General features: G+C 39.3%; 1 protein-coding gene across 12 annotated transcripts in view; it reads left to right on the top strand.

Moving 5' to 3' along the window:
• Window positions 1-24,074, top strand: part of macf1a (microtubule actin crosslinking factor 1a) — a 536,531-nt gene that overhangs the window by 242,350 nt on the left and 270,107 nt on the right. For all 12 annotated transcript variants that reach the window (XM_060847668.1, XM_060847672.1, XM_060847670.1 and 9 more), the window contains exons 6-14: window positions 2,727-2,893; window positions 3,141-3,253; window positions 7,040-7,146; window positions 10,946-11,065; window positions 12,030-12,125; window positions 14,138-14,265; window positions 15,587-15,680; window positions 19,197-19,351; window positions 23,380-23,659. In XM_060847668.1, coding sequence (XP_060703651.1) covers window positions 2,727-2,893; window positions 3,141-3,253; window positions 7,040-7,146; window positions 10,946-11,065; window positions 12,030-12,125; window positions 14,138-14,265; window positions 15,587-15,680; window positions 19,197-19,351; window positions 23,380-23,659 — 1,260 coding nt within the window. The remainder of the gene's footprint in view (window positions 1-2,726; window positions 2,894-3,140; window positions 3,254-7,039; window positions 7,147-10,945; window positions 11,066-12,029; window positions 12,126-14,137; window positions 14,266-15,586; window positions 15,681-19,196; window positions 19,352-23,379; window positions 23,660-24,074) is intronic.

Here is a 24,074-nt window from a genome sequence, read left to right on the forward strand (position 1 = left end):
TTTCTAAATACCATCTCTCCTTCACATTTTAAAAAGTCCTTAAAACATATCTACTTTGTCCACATACCTGGTTACCTAGCCTCATCTCATTTGCTGAATGCATTCTAGTGAAGTGTTTTGAGATGCTCTATTATGCTGCACCTGCTACATTGTTCCTATGTGTTGCTGAATTTGCCCACTTACTAATATTACCTTCCAGTAGAAATTAGTAAGTCTTTTATCATCTTGAGATGAAGTACCTTGAAACATTAATTCCTGTTGTAATTTGAAACAACATGGCAGGCAACTTGGACGCTCTGTTCGCAAGCTGCATTGATATCAGGAGAATGCCTCTGCTTCTGTTTGATAACTTATGGCCAACTGAAAGGATAGAAGATTCCTTCAGTGCCATCTCATTAAAGAAAAAAACACTTTTTCAAGCAGATGGCAAAAATCTTTCAGTATTATAACAAGAATAGATTGTGTATACATGTTTTTTGGAATTGAGCTTGAATATACTCTGATTAGCTCTGAGAAATGTTCTTTTAGCAGTTTGTTAGAGTTGGATGTGTCAGTGGATTGGAGTGTGATCAAAGTAATACCTTTTCAAAAAGTGGCACAAATCTAACCTGACAGTACTGCATGTGTTAATGGCTTAAGTGAATAAATTGGGTGTGTATAGACATATAAAAATTTCTGTCATATGAATTCCATTTGCCCACTTTGTTCTCAAGGAGGCTACAGAGAAACAACAAATATATTTTGTAGTTCTCATATTTGTTCATGAGATGTGAACTGCCTTCTTGAGTCCCTACTGTTCATTTACTGTAGATATACTCTCAATATCATTAGGGAGGGAGATACAGGATTTTGACCCAGTGACAGTGAAGGAATGATGATATTTCCAAGTCAGGGTGTTGAGTGGCTTGGAAGGGAACTTGCAGGTGGTGGTGTTCTTGCTGCTCTTGTCTTTTTAGTTGGAAGTGGCCATCGATTTGAAAGGTGCCTTTATAAATCTGTTTCTGGAGTGCATCTTGTCGATGGTGTACACTGTAGATGGTAGCAACACACTGTTGCTACAGAACACAGTAGTGGAAGGAATGAGTATTTGTTATTGTGTGCTAATCAAGTGGGCTTTTTAATGCTGAAGTTGCACATATTCAGGCAAGTGGAGAGTACTCCATCACACTCTTGACTTGTCACTTGTAGATGCTGGACAGGCTTTAGACAATCAGAAGATGCGATACTGCAGTATTTTGAATCTGTGACCTGCTCTTCTAGCCACAATGCTTGTATGGATTGCCCAGCTTCGTTTCTGGTCAGTGGTATGGCTGTGACTGCAGAATCCCATGATGCTAATGCCACTGAGTGTCAGGGGGCCATTATCAAGTTCTGTCTTCTGAGAGATGGGTCATTGTCTGGCACTTTGCAAAAGATACTTGGCACTTATCAGCCCAAACCTGGATACTGTCTAGGCCTTGCTGCATTTGAACATGGACTGCATGAGATTCTAAATGACGGTGAATGTTTGCAATTATCAGTGGACATCCCACTGCTGCCTTTACAATGGTCAGAAGATCATTGAAGCAGCTTGAAATGATGTGCTTAGGACATTTACACAGAGGAACTCCTGCAGAGATTTCCAGGAGCTGCAATGAATGACCACAACAATCTTCCTTCGTGCCAGATATGGTACAGGTATCATCAGTGATCAATTTAATGATGGGGCTTTTTTTAGTTTGTCTTAATGGATGACAGTAATCACGTGTTAACTATGAATCAGATTTGTAGTGAATTGGTACTGCGTATGGTCTTAAATAATATGATGTGGTGGTGCCGATATTGGACTGGGGTGGATAAAGTGATAAATCATGACACCAGGTTATAGTCCAACAGGTTTATTTGGAAGTTGAAAGCTTGTACTTCCAAATAAACCTTCTGGACTGTAACCCGGTGTCGTATGATTTGGATATAACAGTCGTGACAATGCTATCATTTGGAAAAAAAAATTATTTTGTCCTTTGGGTTTTTTTGGAGAGGTCATAAAAGCAGAGGTATTGAAGAGTCTAGTTTAACAAGGAGAGTGATCAGTTCTCCCAGTTCTTTTTTTTCTAATTTCCTTTTAGCTGTAATACTTACAAGATGTGTGGCTGAGTGGAATGTTCTGCCCCAGTGGGCAGTGGAGGCCCAGTCTCTGGATTCATTGAAGGAAGAGTTGGATAGAGCTCTCAAGGATAGTGGAATCAAGGGTTATGAAGATAAGGCAGGAACAGGATTCTGATTAAGGATGATCAGTCATGATCATATTGAATGGTGGTGCAGGCTTGAAGGGCAGAATGGCCTACTCCTGCACAGATTGTCTATTGTCCAGGACTGTTGCAAGCTTCACTAAAGGATTCCTCTGACTTTACCTGAAATCTCTTTCTGGGTATTGTTCCATTCTGCCTGTAAGAATCTATGTTTGAATTTACCTTTTTACCAAGGAACGTGTTATGGGATGTTACTATATTGGAACAGTTAATTGGTAATAGTTATTGTATTTGGTCGATTTAAGTTTTCAATAGTTAAATTCTAAATTCCACTTTTGTTCGCATTTCAACTATTGTGATTAAAGCCAAACATCTGGAATACCCATTTCACATCTGTCTTTAAATTGAGAAGGAGTTAGTGTCTAAGCTACCTTAAAATGTTTTGAGGGAATTTGGCCTAGTCTGTAACACACTGTTTCGATAATTTTCTTTTTACAGATCTCGGAGATCTATGTGGGTGGAGAATCAGGTGACATGTCAGCTAAGGAGAAACTATTACTTTGGACACAGAAATTGACAGAAGGTTACTCTGGGTTAAAATGCTCCAATTTCACCTCGAGCTGGAGTGATGGAAAAGTATTCAATGCCATTATCCATAAGTACAGGTAAACAAATGCGTTCAAACTGCCCAAATATAGTTTTGACTTTCTCCACTTTTTTCTTTGTTCATATATAATTCAAATAACCCACTTCAACATTTCCAATCCCTGAAAAAGTTTTATATGTCAAATGTGACTGTTACTTGATTGGACTTTTTACATTTTAAAAAAGTATGTTAATTATGATTTATATTTTGATTATTTTGTAATTAATTTCAATGTATTGATGTCAATTTGATACTTGTTTTTGCAGACCAGACCTCATTGACATGGAAAAAGTTGCACTTCAGAGCAATCAGGAGAATTTGGAGCAAGCCTTTGCTGTTGCTGAAGCACTTGGTGTTACAAGACTGTTGGATCCAGAAGGTAGGCTGTCAATAGTTACAGAGACTACACTGTACAAGAAAAGGGTTTCTGCCTTTTGACGTGCATTATTATTGTTCATCTGAGTATGAAATCGACTAAAGATGGATAAAATGTTCAGAGTCTGCACAATGTCATTTAGATTTAAAACATTTTTCAAGCATTTATCACTAACACTTTTTTAGCTGATGTTTTCCCAAGATGTATTCCTATGTTTTGAAACTGCAATGCTCGTAACAAGGTGAATGTTTGAGTTTCTATTTCCCCTGCTCTTGGGGAAAAAAAGGACAAAATGTAGATGTTCTGCTACTGGCATAGTACTGTGATCCAAAAACCTTTGTCATATAAGTATATGATGCCAACCAGGTGTTGAGGAGGTATCTGCCACCATCTGCATTTTCTAACTGGGTCGATAGAACTCACATTGCTTAAAGTGATAGAGGAAAACAACTGGGTGGTCTGATAAGATGCTCGTATCATAAACAATGTAATTTAGTACATGAACGCAATCAAGGATAAGCTAAACATTAATAAAATCAGTAATGTTACTAAGACAGGAAACCCAGATGGCAGGTCTGCCTTTATTTTAATATTTTTATTTAACCTATTTTTCTAATCAATCAGTTCAGATGTTATTCCACACCTCTGGAGCAGGTGTGACTTGAACCCAGACCTCCTGGTCCAGAGGTAGGAATGTTATCCCTGCGCCACAAGTGACACTCCAGCTCTGCCTTTCTTGAGATCCTGAACTGTCCTGCATTTCCCACCCATGTCCTTATGATACAGTTAGATTGGGTGGAACTTAATGCAACCTTCAGCACTAATTGTTTCAGAACCATTGCTTCATAACAAAAACTCGGGCCAATAACCCAGAAAAGAGGTATTCTGTTCCAACAACAATACTTTGAGCATCTGCATTCATAAAAGAAATTTTATAGAAGGAATAGGGAAAAAATAAGGCTCAGTCAGTAAAAGTGACTATTGTAAAGGACGTATCTTTCTATTCTTCTGTATTTTTGATTGTGGACTCAAGTGGGGAAGGGTTTAGTGCACTTTTTATAAGTAAGTGATCAAAATTCAGTGTAACTGGTGCTTTAAATTGTCACTTTGTTGAAAGAAATGGGCGAGGTTGGTTGCAGATGAGCTGGCATCAAGTAGTGTTTGCAAAGTGAGATTTGACTCTGAGCAAATAACTGGTTTATGGAGGTGTAATCAGCTGTGGATGACAGAGGCATTTGTGTGCCATCAACTATGTTTTGGTTCTGCAGCTAAACAACTTGCAGATGTGAACGGTGTTACCAGAATCCTTCAGACCTGTGGAAGGGGAGGTGGAGTATTTCTCTGCAGTAGAGAATACTTGAAACCTGAAGAAAACCAGCTTATTTTTCCCTCGCCAGTTACTGTCAACTGTTATTTTTGACCAATAAATCAAAGACTTTATCATTTGTAAACCTGTTGTCTGTGCTTCTTGCAAGGAAATGGAACATGCCTGGAGAAGAGAGATTGAAGAATAGTAATTCTGGCCAGCAAAAGGATCAGGGAGTGTTGATTTACTAAAACAGTTCTGTACGACTTTGCACATCAATAAAAACAAACCTTGGATCTGACATTCCCTGCATTATGCAGGACACGATTTACATACATTGGAGGCAACAAGAGAGTGACAACTGAATCAAACTCCTATCGTACTTTGGCAGAAAGATCTTAGACAGTGGTCTTTACCCTCTGTGCCTTGGAGGCAGCAGTGAAAGCTTTAGTGCATCCCTCAGTATGTCATCCTGGACCTTGGAGCATGCCAGTCTACTACATTCAGTTGAGGTCATCTCTTTGCACTAGATGACCAACAATATTTGAACAGACCAAAGTGTCTTTCACTGGGTTGGTGGACATCCAGGCATAGTCAATGTTTGTCTGTGTGTTGTGGGGAACAGATCATAGAGCACAGAGTCCTGCATCATGGAGCTGCCCAGATGAATCTCAGTAAAATCACTGCATCTCTCTTCAGACCTTCTTTGCATAGGCAGATTCTACAAGGAAATGTGACAATTTTTAATGGTTTTAAATGAGTTGTGGTAGGATAAGTGTATGGAGACACACACATCAAAGGAAGCAGTGTACAGTGGCAAAGAGCATCCATGTCTCCATGAAGAATCTGATGGGCAGTGCCCTTCTCACCATAAACCATCACCTGCATCTTGGTGCTTGTTTTTAAATTCCAGCAATGAGGAATTCTGCCAAATGACTTTGACAGTCTGCTCAAGGAGCCACAGAACAGGATCAGTCTTCTCGTTTTCTCAGTGTCTTGAGTATGCTACGTGCTGAGCACTCCCTGATGTAAATGTGGGCAAAGGTGTTTTCCTTTACAAGTTTTTTTTTCACAAGGTACAGCTGATAGTGGTCAACTATTTGGAGTGTTCTGCGATACCAATGTCAGACCCATTCTTCCTAACACCGGGGACAGGTAGAACCTCCGTACGTAGTGACACTTGGTGTTTGTGTACCAAGGGCAAAGGTGAAGACTGCAGATGCTGGAGATCAGAGTCTTGATTAGAGTGGTGCTAGAAAAACACAGCAGGTCAGGCAGATCTGAGGAGCAGGAAAAGCAGAAGGGCTTTTGCCCAGCACATCTATTTTTCCTGCTTCTCGGATGCTGCCTGACCTGTGCTTTTCCAGAACCACTCTAATTCTAGTTTGTGTACCAAGGGTCCATGCACAGCTTGATACAGCCGCACACCAGGGTGGCCATCAGGGTGGATATATTCTTCCCCTCCTTAGCTGAAACTTTGTACATGGTGTTCCTGTGAACATGGTCTATCTTTTGGCCTCTAGATGAAATGGAAGATGGCTCAGGTGATTGCAATGGTGCAGGTTCAGGGAATGGGCCAGACCTGCGCCACATTATAAGAATACTCGGTACCTCAGGTTTAATTTTAATTTAATTTTCGTTTTAACTAAAGTTTTAATCTTGTTATCTAGACCACCATTTGAAACCTTGTTGAGTGCTTTACTATTATATAACTGACCAGGTTTTTACCCACAATGAAAAGGGAGCGGTGCTCCCATCTACACAGTTTCTGTCTCACCTAGACTATGTGCTCCTTGCATGTCTTGGCATATCTTGTCACCCGAAGTAGCCCAGCTTGTCCCTCAATTGTATCAAAAATAATCTTTTAGAAGGAGAATACCCACCACCATTTTCTCAGAGCGGCTGGAAATAAGCCGTAAGTCCTGACGTCAGTTTCCTCATTTTCCCTCTCCCCACCTTATCCCAGATCCAACCTTCCAACTTGGCACCACCCTCTTGAACTGTCCTACCTGTACATCTTCCTTCCCACCTATTTGCTCCACCCTCCTCTCTGACCTATCACCATCACCTCCTACCTTCATCTACTATTGCATTCCCAGCTACCTTCCCCCAGCAACCCCCACCCATTTATCTCTCAGCACTCCTTGGGCCACCCCCTCATTCCTGTTGAAGAACTCATGCTCAAAATGTCGACTTTCCTGCTCTCCTCAGATGCTACCTGACTGGCTGTGTTTTTCTAGCATCATACTTTTCGACTCTGATGTCCAGCAGCTGTAGTCCTCACTTCCTCCTAGCCATGTTCTGAGAATAAGAACATAAGTAGATATCATAGTCTTCTACTGTATGAAGTGTATTTTATGTAATGTCTGTAACTATCTGAGTACTGTTTTAAAGAGAACCTACTGAATCTGCTTTTAGGCTATCAATTATGAATTGTTGGCTGTGTGGTTCACGAGGAAAGTAACCGAGTTATTTTTTTTCAGATGTTGATGTTCCATCTCCGGATGAGAAGTCAGTCCTCACTTATGTCTCCTCCATATATGAATCATTCCCAAAGGTCCCAGAAGGAGGTGAAGGTGTCAATGCAAATGTAAGTCTTCAAACTTTCCAGCTTGTAACTTAGCACTGTATTACAATGTATTACATTGCAAATGCAGACTAAACCAGAGCTGCTGACGTGAAAATGGCTAAATACTTTAGCTGATAGATAAAACTGTGCAATGCAATTTGTTTTTGCACAGTTATAGGTTTTATTCAAAGTTACCTGGAAACGGATTTTTTAACACCTTCCATATCAGAATTCTGTTTCATTAATAAATTACTCATGATAAATTCATAATTATTTCCTATTCAGAAGAAGACCATCCCATCCGTGCAAACCCCTTGCAAATCAATCCTATCAACTCTCCAACTCAATCCCTGTAACCTTTCAATGCTATTGCACTCAAGTGCCCAACCAATTTGGCTCTTGTCAAAGTTGAATACCAAGAGACTTTGTGAAACCTGGAAACCTGGCATTTAGTCATGGATTGCAGTGTCGCTGGCTGGCCAGCATTTATTAGCTGTCCCTAGTTATCCTAGGTGGTGGTGAGCTGCCTTTGTTAAGACACTGCAGTCCATGTGCTGTTGGTTCACCCACATTGCCCTTAGGGAGGGAACTCTAGGATTTTGACTCCAGGATTTTTGACTTTATTCAGAAATACAACAAGAATTTTCTTCGAAATATAACAATAACTACTTTACCAATTATCCTATTTTAACAATGTGTCGGTCTGTTAAAGAACTTCAGGAAGGGTCAGAATTATTTATTGCATGGAGGCATAGAGCTGTGCAGCACAGAAACTGACCCTTCAGTCTAACTCATCCGTACTGACCAGATAGCCTAAATTAATCTAGTCCCATATGCCAGCACTTGGCTCTTATCCCTCTAAACCCTTCCTATTCATATACCCCTCCTTTTAAATGTTGTTGTACCCACTTCCTCTGGCAGTTCATTCTAAGCACACAGCACTCTGTGTGGAAAAATTGTCCCTTAGGTACCTTTTTAAATCTTTGCCCTCTTACCTTAAACCTCTGTCCTCTAGCTTTGATTCCCTTATCCTGCGGAAAAGACCTTGACTATTCACCCTATCCATATCCTTCATGATTTTATAATCTTTCACGAGGTCACCACTCAGCCTCCGACACTCCTGGGAAAATAGCCCCAGCCTAGTTATCCTCCAATCCTGGCAATAGCCTTGTAAATCCTCTAAACCCTTTCAAGTTTCACAATATATTTCCTTTGGCAGGGAGACCTGAACTGAATGTAGTATTCCTAAAGTGGCCTAACTAATATCCTGTAAGCAGCCACATGATCTCCCAACTCCTTTACGCAAAAAACTGACCAATCAAGGTGTGTACCAAAAGCTGCTTTCACTGTCCTGTCCACCTGCGACTCCACTTGCACTCTAAGGTCTCTTTGTTTGGCAACATGCCTCAGGACCTTACCATAAAGTATAGAAGTCCTGCCCTGATTTGCAATACTGAAATGTAGTGCCTCACGTTTACCTAAATTAAACTCCATCTGCCACTCTTCATCCTATCTGGCCAAGGTCCCAGTGTGCTCTGAAGTAACCTTCACTATGCACTACATCACCACTTTTGGTGTCATCGGCAAATTTACTAACCATACCTCCAATGTTCGCATCCAATCATTTATAGAAACAACAAAAAGAAGTGGACACAGACGGATTTTTCTGGCACAGCACTGGTCACGGGCCTCCAGTTCAAAAAAACAACTCTGCACTACTAAACTCTGTCTCCTACCTTCAAGTCAATTTTGTATCCAAATAGCTAGTTCTCCTTGTGTTCCATGTGTTCTAAACTTGTTAACCTGTCCACCATGCAAAACCTTGTCGAGTGCCTTACTATCATATAACTGTTGAAGTTCATGGCCCAGAATGAAGCTATCCAACGTATAATACCTTTCTGGACAAATCCAAAGTCTGTTCTACTTCCCTGCTACTTTCCTAGAGTTTTGTGTCTTCCAATGCTTCAAACATTTATTAAGACTTCCTTCAAAAGATGCATTAGTCTCCACTTCAGTCAGATCATTTGGTAAAGCATTTCATTCTTCAATCAAATTTCTGTGTAAAGAAATTTCACCTGATATTTCTCCACATGCTCGGTGATAAATTGATAATCCCACATTGCTAACTTCCAAATAGCACAAAATTAATCCTTCTGTGTTCACTATCAAAACTTTTCAATTTTAGAAGTCTGTATGAGTGCCCTTTTTCAACTTAAGTGTCTGCTACAACTACTGCATCCCATCACTAGTACAACTTGCTAACTCTGTACATTGTTGGGCTTTTGCCCTTTTTTATGATCAATCACCCAAAAATTGCACAGTATTCTGTGACCTAATAAATATTTCTGTATATAGCCATGATTTCCACTTTATTCTGTATGCTATGCTGCATGTGTGAAATCCAACAGTCCTTTGTTTATTCTCTTTACGTACCTGCACTTTCAGGGAAATACCTATTTCAACTCTTAGTCATTCATTGTTCATTCTCAACATTTCAGGGTCATAATGTTGATTCTGCATTTTTTTTGTATTGCCTAACTCTTTTAGCATTTAAATTGCACTTGCCATTTGTCTACCAGTAGTTCTCACCTGCGTACCCTTTCCTAAAGTTGATTAACAGTACCGCCCACTCCAAATAATTTATTTTCGTGTGAACAAAGTTCAAAGTGCATTTCTTCTGTCCAAGTTCAGCCCTTCGATGTATAACAAGATTGAAAGTGGGCCCAGCCCTTCCTTTTTGGGGTGGAGTACAGCTGACCCTGTTCCAGTCTAAGCATAGATTGTTTGCCCTATCATTGTTTAATGACTGGTTGTTTGAAACTTTGTATCCATAATACTCTGCTTCGTATCACCTAATATGTCTGAACTTCTCCAAGGAAACTCTTGGCATGCTTTATCAAATGCTTTTCTATAAATGTTATACGTACCACGCCTGCTATTTTGTTATTTGACTCATCTTCAATAACACCTAAATTGTCAAATTTGCCATTCAAAAGTTTGAACTCCCTGCCCTTGATTTTGTTTTCTGTATTTCTAACTCTTTAGTCATTTGATTACCATTTATTGATGATAAATATTTAACTACAGCTATATGGTTTATCCTCCTCTTCCTTTCAGAAGAAGGATTTTACATCAGCTACTCTGTCCTTAGTTAAGGAAGATTGAAAAATTTATGGCCATAGATCCTGCTGCTTTCTTTGAGTTTGTCAAGCCATATAAACAGCTGCATAAAATTAGTGTTGCCATTAATAGCAATAAACAGCTCCAGACTGAAGTAAGAACTGGATACTTTGGTTTGAGTTCATTAAATGATTGTTACTTGTCCATTTATCAGAAGGTGGTGGAAGTGGCACACATACTAACTAAAATTAATTTTCTGTCGCAGGATTGTGCATCACAGAAGAAGTATATTCAGCTCAGGATTGTTTTTTTTCGAAGTTGTTGTCAACTCATTGTTCTATCTTTTAAAGATTTATGCACATGAACCGCCAGGTTTCTGCCCTCTTTTTATAAACTAAATAGTACAATTTTACTCTTTTATCTCAAACTTTTCCAAAATGCATCATGATACTAGCCTACAACAAATTTTACCTTCACATTTTAACTGTGTACTTCAGAAGTCTGTCCTCCATCTTATCTACACTTTTAAGTCATTTGTAAACTCTACATTTTACCTACTGTACCCAACATCTTATTATTAACATATGTCAAAAAAATGAAACATTGTTCTCATTGTTGTTGAATTGATCAGTTAAGTATTCTGATTGATGTGAATCATCATTTAGGCTCTTCTGATTATTGTGACTGTTTTTCTCTCCAGGAGGTTGATTCTAAGTGGCAGGAATACCAGAATAAAGTAAACTACCTCTTCCAGTGGATCAGGCAGCATATCACACTGATGTCTGATAAAGCTTTTCCACACAATCCTGTAGAACTTAAGGTGAATATTAATATCTTCCTGCTGTGTCACTTATATATTGAACTGAGCAACCATTTAGTATTTAAATGAATCCAGATGGCAACAGTATGTTTTCTTCTGATTCATAATGTGAACACAAGTTTGCTGCAAATATAAATTGAAGAATAGCACACTATGTGCAGCCCAATACTTGTGCTATATGTAAATAGAATAACTGCCATATCTCACTTGATGAAACAAAGCAGAAATTGCTGGAGAAACTCAGCAGGTCTGGCAGCACCTTTGGAGAGGAGGCAGAATCGATGTTTCAGGTGCAATACTATAGAGTCTAGGGCAGTTTCCTTTCGATGAAGGGTCATTGGACTCAAAACATTGACTTTGCTTTTTGTCACACATGCTGCCAGACCCGCTGAGTTTCTCCAGACATTTCTATTTTTATTCCAGATTTCCAGTATCTGCAGTTCTTTGTTTCTTTCCCCAGATGATGGATTTCAGATTCATTGGAAGTGAAATGATTTTCGAATTTGACTTTGGTTTAAAATAATTAATTTATCTTTAAACTATTTTAATTTATTTTGACATGTATTAAGCTCTTGTCTGATTAAGGGACAACAGTTAATGCATTAAATAAGCAATGAATTTTTACTAGTTCTAGGTGGAAAATGTTTGATGCAATACTGGAATTTTGACTGTCCAATTTTGGAAAGGGGAACAAAAGTGAAAACAAAAAGTGGGACTCCATGAAAATCCTCTTGAAATGAATTAATCTTAGTCATATAGGCCATAGAGTTAGTTATATCTCTTTTGGTTGAGGGGGAAAGTTGATTGTGAGAGTAGTTGTGGAAAAACTGTAAAGGTATATTCATGGGATTTTTATATATATAATAGCATATTTTTCTGCAAATCTGTGAAATGGTGCAGCAAAGTCTTTGGATTCTGTCATGTAAGCTTGAACTAACTCTTCATTTCTCTTTCTTTTCCCCAGGCACTTTATAATGAATATGTACATTTTAAAGAAACTGAAATACCAGCAAAAGAAGCAGAAAAGGCACAAATACAACATTTATATAAATTATTTGAGGTAAGACGTTGGGGACTAGAAATTGGATTGAGCATAAATCAAAAAGCTGACCCAGGGAAAGCAGGGAATTACAAAAGAGTCAGCCTGACATCTGTGTAGGGTGGGATGTTGGGGAAGGATGTTATTGGAGTCTGTATTCAAGAAAAGGGTAACTGATCACCTGGAAAATTTTCAGTTAATTGGGAAGAATTAGCAATGGATTCATAAAGGGTAGATCATTTTTTGACAGACAGCATTTTTGAAGTGGTGACAAAGATAGTGGACAAAAGTAAGTTGATGCATTTGTGATATGAACTCCCAGAAGGCTTTTGATAAAGTTCCATATAAGAGAATGTTAACTAATATACAAGCCCAGGGAATTGAGGGCGTATTATTAACATGGATACGTAATTGCTGAGTGGCAAGAAACACAGTTGGAGTAATGGTACATACTCAAGTTGGCAAGATGTGATTAGTGTCCTGCAGGGATCTTTGTTGGGGGGGGGGGGTTAATTATTCACCATAATCATTAAAAACTTGTATAATAGCATGAAAAGTCCAATATCCAAATTTGCTAATGACACAAATTTGGGCAGCATTGCAGATAGTGTTCACAGCAGCATAATATAACAACAGATTTGATGAATGAGTTGAGTTGTAGCAGATATGTTTTAATATAAGCAAGTGTGAAGTTTTCCATTTTGGACCAAAAAAGAATAGGTCAGTATTTATTTAGAAGGCGTAATGTTAAATACAGAGGATGGCCAGTGAGACTTGGGGATTAGATACCTAACTCTTTAAAATGATGTGAATATGTACAGAAAATAGGCAAGGCGGCTAATGAAATGCTGGCCTTGTACCTTAAAAAGCTGGAGTATAAGAGTGAGATATTATGCTGCAGCTATACAAAACCCTTTGTCGACCCCACTTAGAGTACTGTGAGCAGATCTGGGCATCACATCTTAGGAAGGATGTTTTGACCCTGGAGGAAGTTAGTGCATGTTTACAAGGGTGATACATTGACTTCGGGTGTTATGTTTTGAGGAGTGATTGAACAAATTAGACCTTTATTCTCTGGAATTTATCAAGTTAAGGGGCGATCTAGCCAAGGTCTTCAGGATGTTAGGGAGCATCTGGATAGAATTAGGCCAGGCCATTCCGGAAAGATATTAGAAAGCACTTATTTATGCACATAGAGTAGTGGAGGTTTGGAATTCTCTTTCTCAAACTGCAGTCGATGCTAATTCAGTTGTTAATTTTATCTCTGAGATGGACGAATGTTTATTAAACAAGGTATCAAGGGATATAGGCCCAAAGCAGGCATGTGGAGTTAGGCCACTGATCTTATTGAATAGTGGAGCAAGTCCAAAGGTCAGAATGGCCTACTACTGTTCCTAATTGTGATCTGGTGACATGTGATTTTAATTGTAGCGATGTAGCAGCACCTCTTTTGGATAGTACTAGTGAGGTGTAGGTGTTATGCATTGAGGACAGCCAGTTGGGTTGGCTTTGAGAGGCAATAGTCAAAGGAGCCCATTTGTGGGAGGGGAGGATGTGTTGGGGTTTGAATGGTGATCAGTTATTGCACATGTTCTTAATATGTATAAGAGAGGAATACCTCTCCTAACTCCATGTCATGAATTGATTTGCTTTGGACTGACACTCTTGAATGGTCCCTTTTTAGGGATTGTTGATTGGACTCCTCAGCATGAATGCATGTAATTGTGCACAGTCCGACTTCACAACAAACCCTGGAAACCCCTCTTCCCCCAAGATTTGCACAAACACTCAGCCATTTTATCATCAAAACAAGGCAAAACCATGAGCACTCCAGTGGATGATGCATCTGTAGTGCAGAATATGCTTGCACATTGTTTGTTGTTTTGGGCCCTTTGGTTACACAATCCATTTTATAGAGCTGGATTGTTAAAAAGACACCATTTGTCCGAAGCAGATTATATATGTTTCTGTGATGGAACTTGTGCATATTGTAATAACTTAAATTACAATATCTGTTTCTTTTCCCTGTTTAGGTTTGGATAGAGTTTGGTCGAATTTTGCTTCCACAAGGATACCACCCCAATGATGTAGAGGAAGAATGGGGCAAACTGATCATTGAAATGTTAGAGAGAGAGAAGGCCCTCAGACCTGCAGTAGACAGGTTCGTTAATTAATTAATAATAATAATAATAATAATATGTTTTCATTTTTGCAAGCAAATATAATCTGTGGTAAAAATGAAATTTTCACACCACATCTAGCAGAATAACCATCAGGGCTATTTATATGCTCTATTTGTTCAATTCCACCATCCCTATGATTTAAAAAAATTCTTTGTTAAGCAACTTTTGATTATCGGTATATATTAGGGAAATAAGATTGATTACAGTGCTGATTCTCAGTAAGCAATTCTGTCTCTGCAATTGGTAATTCTTGTACATAACAAGTGCAAAATAGGACATCCTTCTTTCAAACAATCAGCACAGTAATATTATGGGTAGGTAGGTCGGGTCTGATACAGCAGCAAACCTGGATCTTATTAATACTGAATTGTTTTCAAATTGATTTAGAAAAGTATGATGCTCCATTCAGATAGTTTCACGTTATGCCATAGCGCTTTTGAAAGGACTTGTAGTTGTATGATTATGTCAGTGTCAGTGCAGCATTAGACACTGGAAATAAGGTATTTTGAATTCTATACATTCTTCAATACATTAATAAGTTTATTTTAATGTTTATTTGGAATATTTAATGCTTCTTGGAAAATAATAAATGAAAAGCTAATGATCATTATGTTAACTTTGTTTACATAGAGCTCCATGTTTTCTGTTTCTCCCTTCACCCAAAAGCATTGTTGGCCAAGTCACAGACTGAGTAGGCAGGACTTTTTGGTAGCAAGGTACCACAATATTAGTGATGAATTCAAAGGTTTGAAACTTCAGCAAAACAGATAGTAAACTTAGGTGTGATTAATTAAAGCACCTTAACCTGCACTGACTTGCATATTCTGATTAATAAGATACTATACCAAAGGTTCAGCAGGAAGACTGGCAATAGGCAATGTTTGGATAGTAGTGTGTCAAAGATTAACATTGCAATAGAGAAATAACAGCATATTCAGAAGACATATTTCATGCTTATGCTAATCTTAGGTTAATCGCAGATTGTTAATGAAGCCACCTTTCAAAAAGTGTTGCTTAGGGCAGGTTAAGGAAAAAGTTAGAATGGTATAATTGTTCTAATCCCCTTCATTCAGGGAGGTGAGTAAACGTAAATCTATTTACTATGAAATGATCTGTATACAAATTTGGATATGGTGGACACTTAAGCATATTTTGAAAAGTCATTTTCAATGAAATGCCTGAAATAGACAACTGCAGTAACAGCCAGATTTTACAAACAATAAATGTGCTTGATGGTAGTATAGAAAGTCGTCTGTTTAATGTGAAATTAATTTCTGTCTTTTCTGTTTTCTTTTGCAGGCTGGAACTACTGCTGCAGATTGCCAATAAAATCCAAAATGGAGCTTTGAACTGTGAGGAAAAAATAACATTGGCCAAAAATACTCTGCAAGCTGTGAGTAGTGGCGAGCATGACAGAGATAATTTGTAATATCTCTCTTCTGTGGGGGATAGATTCATTTTATATACTTCATAAAATCAAAAGTGCTAATAATAGTCAGATTTGTGCAGAGGGAAAAGTAAATGTTTCTGATCTGTGAACTCGTCAGAACTGACAAAAGTTTAAAAATGTAATAGGTTTTGAGCAACTGAAAAGGAGAAAAATGGGAAGAATATCAAAAAAGGAAGATAATATAGAGGAAGATGATATTAAATGGCAAAACCTTTGTGGTGCAAGACCACAGGGGCAAGACTTTTTTAATAAAAAAAGGTGTCCAGAAGTATGAAAGATAATATCCTGAATATCTGTGATCTGAAAATCAGGTTGGCAAAGTAAACAAAGCAAAGTGTTTAAACTAAGGGGGGGGGGTGGGGGGGAAGAGAGAGGAGACAAACTGGAAATTCAAGAAGGAAATTAAAGGGAAAGTGAAAATAAGAGAAGTTAGAAAGACAACAGAATCAACGGAGCAGAAAACTCGAGGGATTGTATAGTATGGTCAAGTGAAATACAGATTGATAGGAAGGGTGAGGGGATGAATATATGAATGCATGGATCATAAGAAATAAGGTGGATGAGCTTGGCTCAGTTGGAAATTGGCAAGTATGATGTGGGGATAACTGAGATGTGGCTTCAAGTGGACAGGGGGTATTACTGCAGTTGTTATGGGGGACTTTAACGTGCAGGTAGACTGGGAGAATCCGGATGGTACTGGACCCCAAGAAAGGGAGCTTGTGGAGTGCCTCCAAGGTGGATTCCTAGAACAGCTGGTGCTGGAGCCTACCAGGGAGAAGGTAATTCTGGATCTCTTGTTGTGCAACAAACCGGATTTGATCAGGGACCTCAAAGCAAAGGAGCCATTAGGAGGTGGTGATCATAATATGACAAGTTTTCATCTGCAATTTGAGAGGGGGAAGGGACAATCGGACGTTTCAGTATTGCAGTTGAACAAAGGGAACAATGGAGCTATGAGGGTGGAGCTGGCCAAAGATCAATGGTTCAAAACCTTAGCAGGGATGACAATAGAACAACAATGGCAGGTATTTCTGGATATAATGCAGAAGGTGCAGGATCAGTTCATTCCAAGGAGGAAGAAAGATCCAAAGGGGAGCCAGGGGCGGCCGTGGCTGACAAGGGAGGTTGAGGACTGTATAAAGATAAAAGAGAAGTATAACATAGCAAAGATGAGCAGGGAGCCGGAGGACTGGGAAACTTTTAAAGAGCAACAGAGGAAACTAAAAAGACAATATGTAAAGAAAAAATGTGGTACGAAGGCAAACTGGCCAATAATATAAAGGAGGATAGTAAAAACTTTTTAAAAGAAAGAAACCATGGTTAATACTAAAATTGGGCCCTTGAAGACAGAAATGGGTGAATTCATTATGGGGAACAAGGAAATGGCAGAAGAGTTGAATAGGTACTTTGGATCTGCCTTCATTGGGGAAGACCCAAGCAATCTCCCAGATGTACTGAAGGGAATTTATATTAGGCAGGAAATGATGTTCAATAGACTGTTAGGTCTGAAGGCTGATAAGTCCCTGGGACCTGATGATCTGCATCCCAGGGTACTTGAGGTGGCTCTAGAAATTGTGGATGCATTGGTAATCATTTTCCAATGTTCCATTGATGCAGGATCAATTGCTACAGATTGGAGGGTGGCTAATGTTGTCCCACTTTTCAAAAAAGGAGGGAATTATAGACCAGTTAGTCTGACGTCAGCGATGGGAAAGATGCTGGAGTCAATTATAAAAGATGAAATTACGGCTTGTTTGGATAGCAGTAACAGGATAGGTCAGAGTCAGCATGGATTTACAAAGGGGCAGTCGTCTCTTGGAATTGCATCTTTTTGAGGATGTAGCTATGAAGATAGACAAGGGAGAGCCAGTGGATGTAATGTACCTGGACTTTATCAAAGGCTTTCTGAAAGTCCCACATAGATTAGTGAGCAAAATTAGGGACAAAATACTGACTTGGACTGAAAATTGGCTGGCTGGCAGGAAGCAAAGAGTAATGATAAATGGATCCCTTTCAGAATGGCAGTTGGTGACTAGTGGGGTACCACAAGGTTTGGTGCTGAGACCACAGCTTTTAAAATCTACGTTAATGGTATAGATGAAGGTATTAAAAGTAATATTTGCAAATTTACTGATGACACAAAGCTGGGTGGCAGGTGAAATGTGAGGAGGATGTTATGAAAATACGGGGTGCCTTGGACAGGCTGGGTGAGTGGACACATGCATGGCAGATGCAGTTAATGTGGATAAATGTGTGGTTATCCACATTGACAAGAATAGGAAGGCAGATTATTATCAAAATGGAGTCAAATTAGGTAAAGGGGAACTACAATGAGATCTAGGTGTTCTTGTACATGAGTCAATGAAAGCAAGCATGCAGGTACAGCAGGCAGTGAAGATAGCTCATGGCATGCTGGCCTTCATAACAAGAGGAATTGAGTATAGGAGCAAAGAGGTCCTTCGGCAGCTGTACAGGGCCCTGGTAAAACCGCACCTGGAGTATTGTGTGCAGTTTTGGTCTCCAAATTTGAGGAAGGACATTCTGGCTATTGAGGGAGTGCAGCGTAGGTTCACGAGGTCAATTCCTGGAATGGCGGGTCTATCATATGTTGAAAGATTGGAGCAACTGGGCTTGTATGCACTTGAGTGTAGAAGGATGAGCGGGAATCTGATTGAGACATATAAGGGTATTAAAGAATTGGACACCCTGGAGGCAAGAAGTATGTTTCTGCTGATGGGGGAGTCCAGAACCGGAGGACACTGTTTAAAAATAAGGGTAGGCCGTTTAGAATAGAGTTGAGGAGGAACTTCTTCACCTGAAGAGTGGTGGATATATGAAATGCTCTGCCTCCAGAAGGCAGTGGAGGCCAAGTTTCTGGATACTTTCAAGAAAGAGATGAATAGAGCTCTTAGAGATAGTGGAATCATGGGTTATGGCGATAAGACAGGAACAGGATACTGATCAGCCATGATCCTAATGAATGGTGGTGCTGGCTCCAAGAGCTGAATGACCTACTCCTGCACCTATTAACTGGAGACAGAGTTTATGATCTTCATGTTGTGTTCAGAAGGCTGTAAAGTGCTTAAATGAAAATGCTCTGTTTACTAAATGTTGCGTTTCATTTGAATACTGTAGCAGGCCAAGGACAGAATTGCCAGAATGGAAGTAAAGTAGTGAATTAAAATGGAAACGTTTTGACTTAATGGCAGTGTTCTGCAAACTGATCTCCCCAGTGTAGCAGGGACCACATCATGGACAGTAAATGAAGATTCATGTTTGCTGCAATCATGACATTTAACATCTGACTATATGATCATTCTTGTGAGCTGCATTAACCATTATTTTTCCCAGAGTTATGATTGACTAAATAATAAACTTCCCAAATTAATGTTTTAGGGTCATGTCACAGATGGATAGATTTAAATTAAATTTGATTTATTTCGTCTTGTATTTCCCCAGGATGCTGCTCACGTAGAGTCAGGCCAGCAGGTTCAATATGAAACAGAGGTGCTTATGTACTTAGAGGAGTGTGAGCAAATAATACGTCAGCTTCAAATTGATGTGCAGATTCTTCGAGATGAGAAGTATTATCAAGTGGAACAGATTGCTATGAGGTATGCTTATTTTTATAATATGTTTATTTGGATCAATGTACTCATTCCATATAAAGCAATGCACCAATTAAGAGAACATAAATTCAAATTGTTGTAAATGTTGTTGTGGTAAATGCAGTAATAAATTGTGGCTTTCACATTTGTTAGTTCTTTAAGCAGTGCTGTTACAATGCACTGAATGTTCAAAAAGTAATTGTGTAATTGATGTTTACTTTCTGTGATATTTAGGCTGTCAAATATTGTTCAGTATCATTTTGTTTTAATACATAATATTGATATGTCAACTTCCTTTTAAGGTACTATTAAGCTGATAAATAATGTGACGTGAAGATGTTTCCAAGTTCCAGTATGAAATTTAGTTTAGTCTGACAAGATCTTGACTGAAATAATACCTCTACCAAAGTACAATTAAGTGAAGCACTTATAAAGTCGTTGTTACCATCTATATTCTGTTTAATGGAATTGAAGTGGCAAGGATACAATATTATTTTACCTGTGAAGTTGTGAATGTCAGATCTGTAGCCAACTCTGAAGAGGAACATTTAGAACTTTAATTTGTTAAAAGGGCATTTTTTATGCTTATTGAAATACAGAATGGTGGGTGAATTGTAATGGAAAGAAAATTTCCTTGTTTCAAAAACTCAGTTCCAGCGTTGCCTACAACTAGGTTAGTAATGTGCTATCACATATTCAATGAGCATATTATTCTCCACTGCAGTAACATCTTTATTCTCACTGCAAATTAGCCTTAATATATCAAGTCACCACATCAATGCATCCGTGCCGCCTTTAAATTTGGAAAAATGTTGCTGATTTTATGGTAAAATTCAGTTCTTGCATTTGTGTCTCCACTCAATTAGAACGAGGTTAAGATTGTCATAAAATCTTCAACATAGGCCTTTAGAGTGCCAGATATTTTCTCAACAACTTGTTCAGCGATGTTATTACATACCTCTTGAACAGGTGAGACTTGAAACCAGGCCTCCTGCAGTAGAGGTAGGGACATGACACTGCACCACGAAAGTCCAACTAGCTGTTATTTTATTGATTTTTGTGTGCCCATCCCCTGCAGTTTCCTTCCCCCATCCTATGCTTTCTGAATCTTGCCTAATCGCATCGTAATTGCCTTTCCCCCAGCTGTAAATCTTGCCCAGTTGTATACCTTTATGTCACTAAAGTAAACTTTAATCAACTTTCCAAAGATTGACTGGGAACACTATAGTACTATAGATAGGTCAGTTTTTGTCCAGTGTGTGTAGGAAGGCTTCCTGACACACTGTAATCAGGCCAACAAGGGACGAAGCCACATTAGATTTGGTACTGGGTAATGAGCCCGGCCAGGTGTTAAACTTGGAAGTAGGTGAGCACTTTGGTGATAGCGATCACAATTCTGTTATGTTTACTTTAGTGATAGAAAGGCATAGGTGTATACCACTTGGCAAGAGTTACAGCTGGGGGAAACGCAATTACGATGCGATTAGGCAAGATTTAGGAAGCATAGGATGGGGAAGTAAACTGCAGGGGATGGGTACATTAGAACTGTGGAGCTCATTCAAGGAAAAGCTCCTGAGTGTCCTAGATAAGTATGTACCTGTCAGGCATAGAGGAAGCTGTAGAACGCAGGAGCTGTGGTTTACGAAGGAAGTGGAATCTCTGGTCAGGAGGAAGATCGCTGATGTTAGGATGAGATGTGAAGGCTCAGGACACTTGAGGGTTGCTAGGTAGCCAGGAAAGACCTAAAGAGAGAGCTCTGAAGAGCCAGGAGGAGACATGAGAAGTTGTTGGCGGATCGGATCAGGGTAAATCCCCAAGGCTTTCTATTGGTATTTAAGGAATAAAAGAATGACGAGAGTAAGATTCGGGTCAATCAAGGATAGTAGTGGGTAGTTGTGTGTGGAGTCAGAAGAGATAGGGGAAGCACTAAATGAATATTTTTTGACTGTATTCACTCTAGAAAACGACAATGTTGTTGAGAACACTGAGATACAGGCTACTAGACTAGGTGTAATTGAGGTTCACAAGGAAGAGGTATTAGAAATCCTGCAGAGTGTGAGAATAGACAAGTCCCCTGGGCCAGATGGGATTTATCCTAGGATCCTCTGGGAAGCCAGGGAGGAGATTGCCGAGCCTTTGGCATTGATTTTTAAATCATCATTGTGTACAGGAATAGTGCCAGAAGACTGGAGGATAGCAAATGTGGTTCCCTGTTCAAGAAGGGGAGTAGAGACAACCCTGGTAATTATAGGCCAGTGAGCCTTACTTCAGTTGTTGGTAAAGTGTTGGAAAAGATTGTAAGAGGTAGGATTTATAATCATCTAGAAAAGAATAATTTGATTAGGGATAGTCAGCACGGTTTTGTGAAGGGTAGGTTGTGCCTCACAAACATTGAGTTCTTTGAGAAGGTGACCAAACAGGTAGATGAGAGTAAACCAGTTGATGTGGTGTATATGGATTTCAGCAACGTGTTCAATAAGGTTCCCCACAGTAGGCTATTGTACAAAATGTGGAGGAATGGGACTGTGGGAGATGTAGCAGTTTGGATCAGTGATTGGCTTGCTGAAAGAAGACAGAGAGTAGTGGTTGATGGGAAGTGTTCATCCTGGAGTCCAGTTATTAGTGGTGTACCGCAAGGGTCGATGTTGGGTCCACTGCTGTTCGTCATTTTTATAAATGACCTGGATGAGGGTGTAGAAGGGTGGGTTAGTAAATTTGCAGACAACACTACGGTCGGTGGAGTTGTGGATCGTGACAATGTTATAGGTTACAGAGCGACATAGATAAGCTGCTGAGCTGGGCTGAGGGGTGGCAAATGGAGTTTAATGTGGACAAGTGTGAGATGATTCACTTTGGTTGGAGTAACCGGAATGCAAAGTACTAGGCTAATGGTAAGATTCTTGGTAGTGTAATGAGCAGAGATCTCAGTGTCCAGGTACACAGATCCTTGAAAGTTGCCACCCAGTTTGAAGGCATAGTGTTTTCACTTTTATTCATAGAAGGATCGAGTTCTGGAACAATGAGGTTATGTTAAAGCTGTACAAAACTCTGGTGTGGCCACACTTGCAGTATTGTGTACCGTTCTGGTCACCACATTATAAGAAGGATGTGGAAGCTTTGGAAAGGGTGCAGAAGTGATTTACTAGGATGTTGCCTGGCATGGAGGAAAGGTCTTATGAGGAAAGGCTGAGGAACATGAGGCTGTTTTTGTTGGAGAGAAGGTTGAGGGGTGACTTAGATAATCAGAGGGTTAGATAGGGTGGACAGGGAGAGCCTTTTTACAAGTATGGTGACGGCAAGTACGAGTGGGCCTAGCTTTAAATTGAGGGGTGATAGATATAGGACAGATGTCAGAGGTAGTTTTGTTACTCAGAGTAGTAAGGGTATAGAATGCTTTGCCTGCAACGGTAGTAGATTTGCCAACTTTAAGTACATTTAACTCATCATCAGACAAGCATATGGAAGTACACGGAATAGTGTGGGTTAGATGGGCTTCAGATTGGCATGACAGGTCGGCACAAAATCAAGGGCCGAAGAGCCTGTGCTGTGCTGTAATGTTCTATGTTCTAAATGCAAACCAGGTAGGCCAGCACTGATTGTTCAGGATATTGCCACGAATCATATGGCATTTGTATGTCACAGTACTGATTTGTGTGATGAGCTGTGTGTCTTTTTTGGCTTGAGGATAACAGCCTGAGATAGTTAGTTAGTTTTAACCGTTACTATACTGGTCAGCACTCTACCTTCCTGCTGTACAAGATATTGCTTAGAATCAGATGTACAGCATTTTGTTTTAGTAAATTTCACTACATTGCATTCCTGACGAGTCAGAAAGTGTCTGTTTCATGATATTTTCGTAATGTTAAATATCATTGAAGATAACTTTTAGTTAAATATTCGGCATTAAGGTGATTTCAGATTATGTTTTAATATGAAAAGCATGGGAATAACTATCTGATGAATTTGAAATGCCAGTATAAGTGGTATCATGTTGACAAAGCCTTAATGTGTTGGCATCTTATCTTTGTTCACAGAATTATTAAACTGCAGGATGAGCTTATGGCAGTGAGACTTGAATGCAGGAACTTGTACAGAAAAGGACATTTTATCTCCTCCACAGAGCATTTACAACCTTTGAACTTGACTGTCACTGACTTAACAACTGATGCCGGCTCAGGCACTTTGCACATCACTTCCCTTGTGGGATTTAAAAAACCTGTGACAAGATCAGAATTAATTGCAGTCTCTTCAACGCAAGATGAAGGAAACCTGAGATTTGTATATGAGCTTTTGGCTTGGGTGGAGGAAGTACAGGTACTGTTTACTACTTTGGTTATGCAAGTCAGAACTGTACTGTACTTATACAGCTAAGATTTCATTGTTTTGAATTGTTTGCAAGCTTTTGTGAAGTTATGATTTTTGACTCTTTTGCATCCCCCCATGCTTAAAAACAAAGCATTTTTTGTCTTTTGTTCTATTATACGCCACACTTATTGAGCAATGCCTTGAAAAGCAATTGCTATTAGCATGCAGTTTCTTTTGCCAAAACTTCAGATTTATGCTTCGATATAAAAATCTACCTGCATTGCTAAAGTTGCAAGTATATACATTTTTGGCCATGCCTGTTGCATCATATCTTGCTCCCTTCAACTAGTCTTGAAATTGAAGTAGAAAAATGATCAAATATTTTCCAATTTTTGATTCTAAAGTTAGTAATAAGCATTGGTCA

Source organism: Hemiscyllium ocellatum, chromosome 30 (assembly GCF_020745735.1).
Source record: "Hemiscyllium ocellatum isolate sHemOce1 chromosome 30, sHemOce1.pat.X.cur, whole genome shotgun sequence".
In the NCBI taxonomy this organism is placed as follows: Eukaryota; Metazoa; Chordata; class Chondrichthyes; order Orectolobiformes; family Hemiscylliidae; genus Hemiscyllium; species Hemiscyllium ocellatum.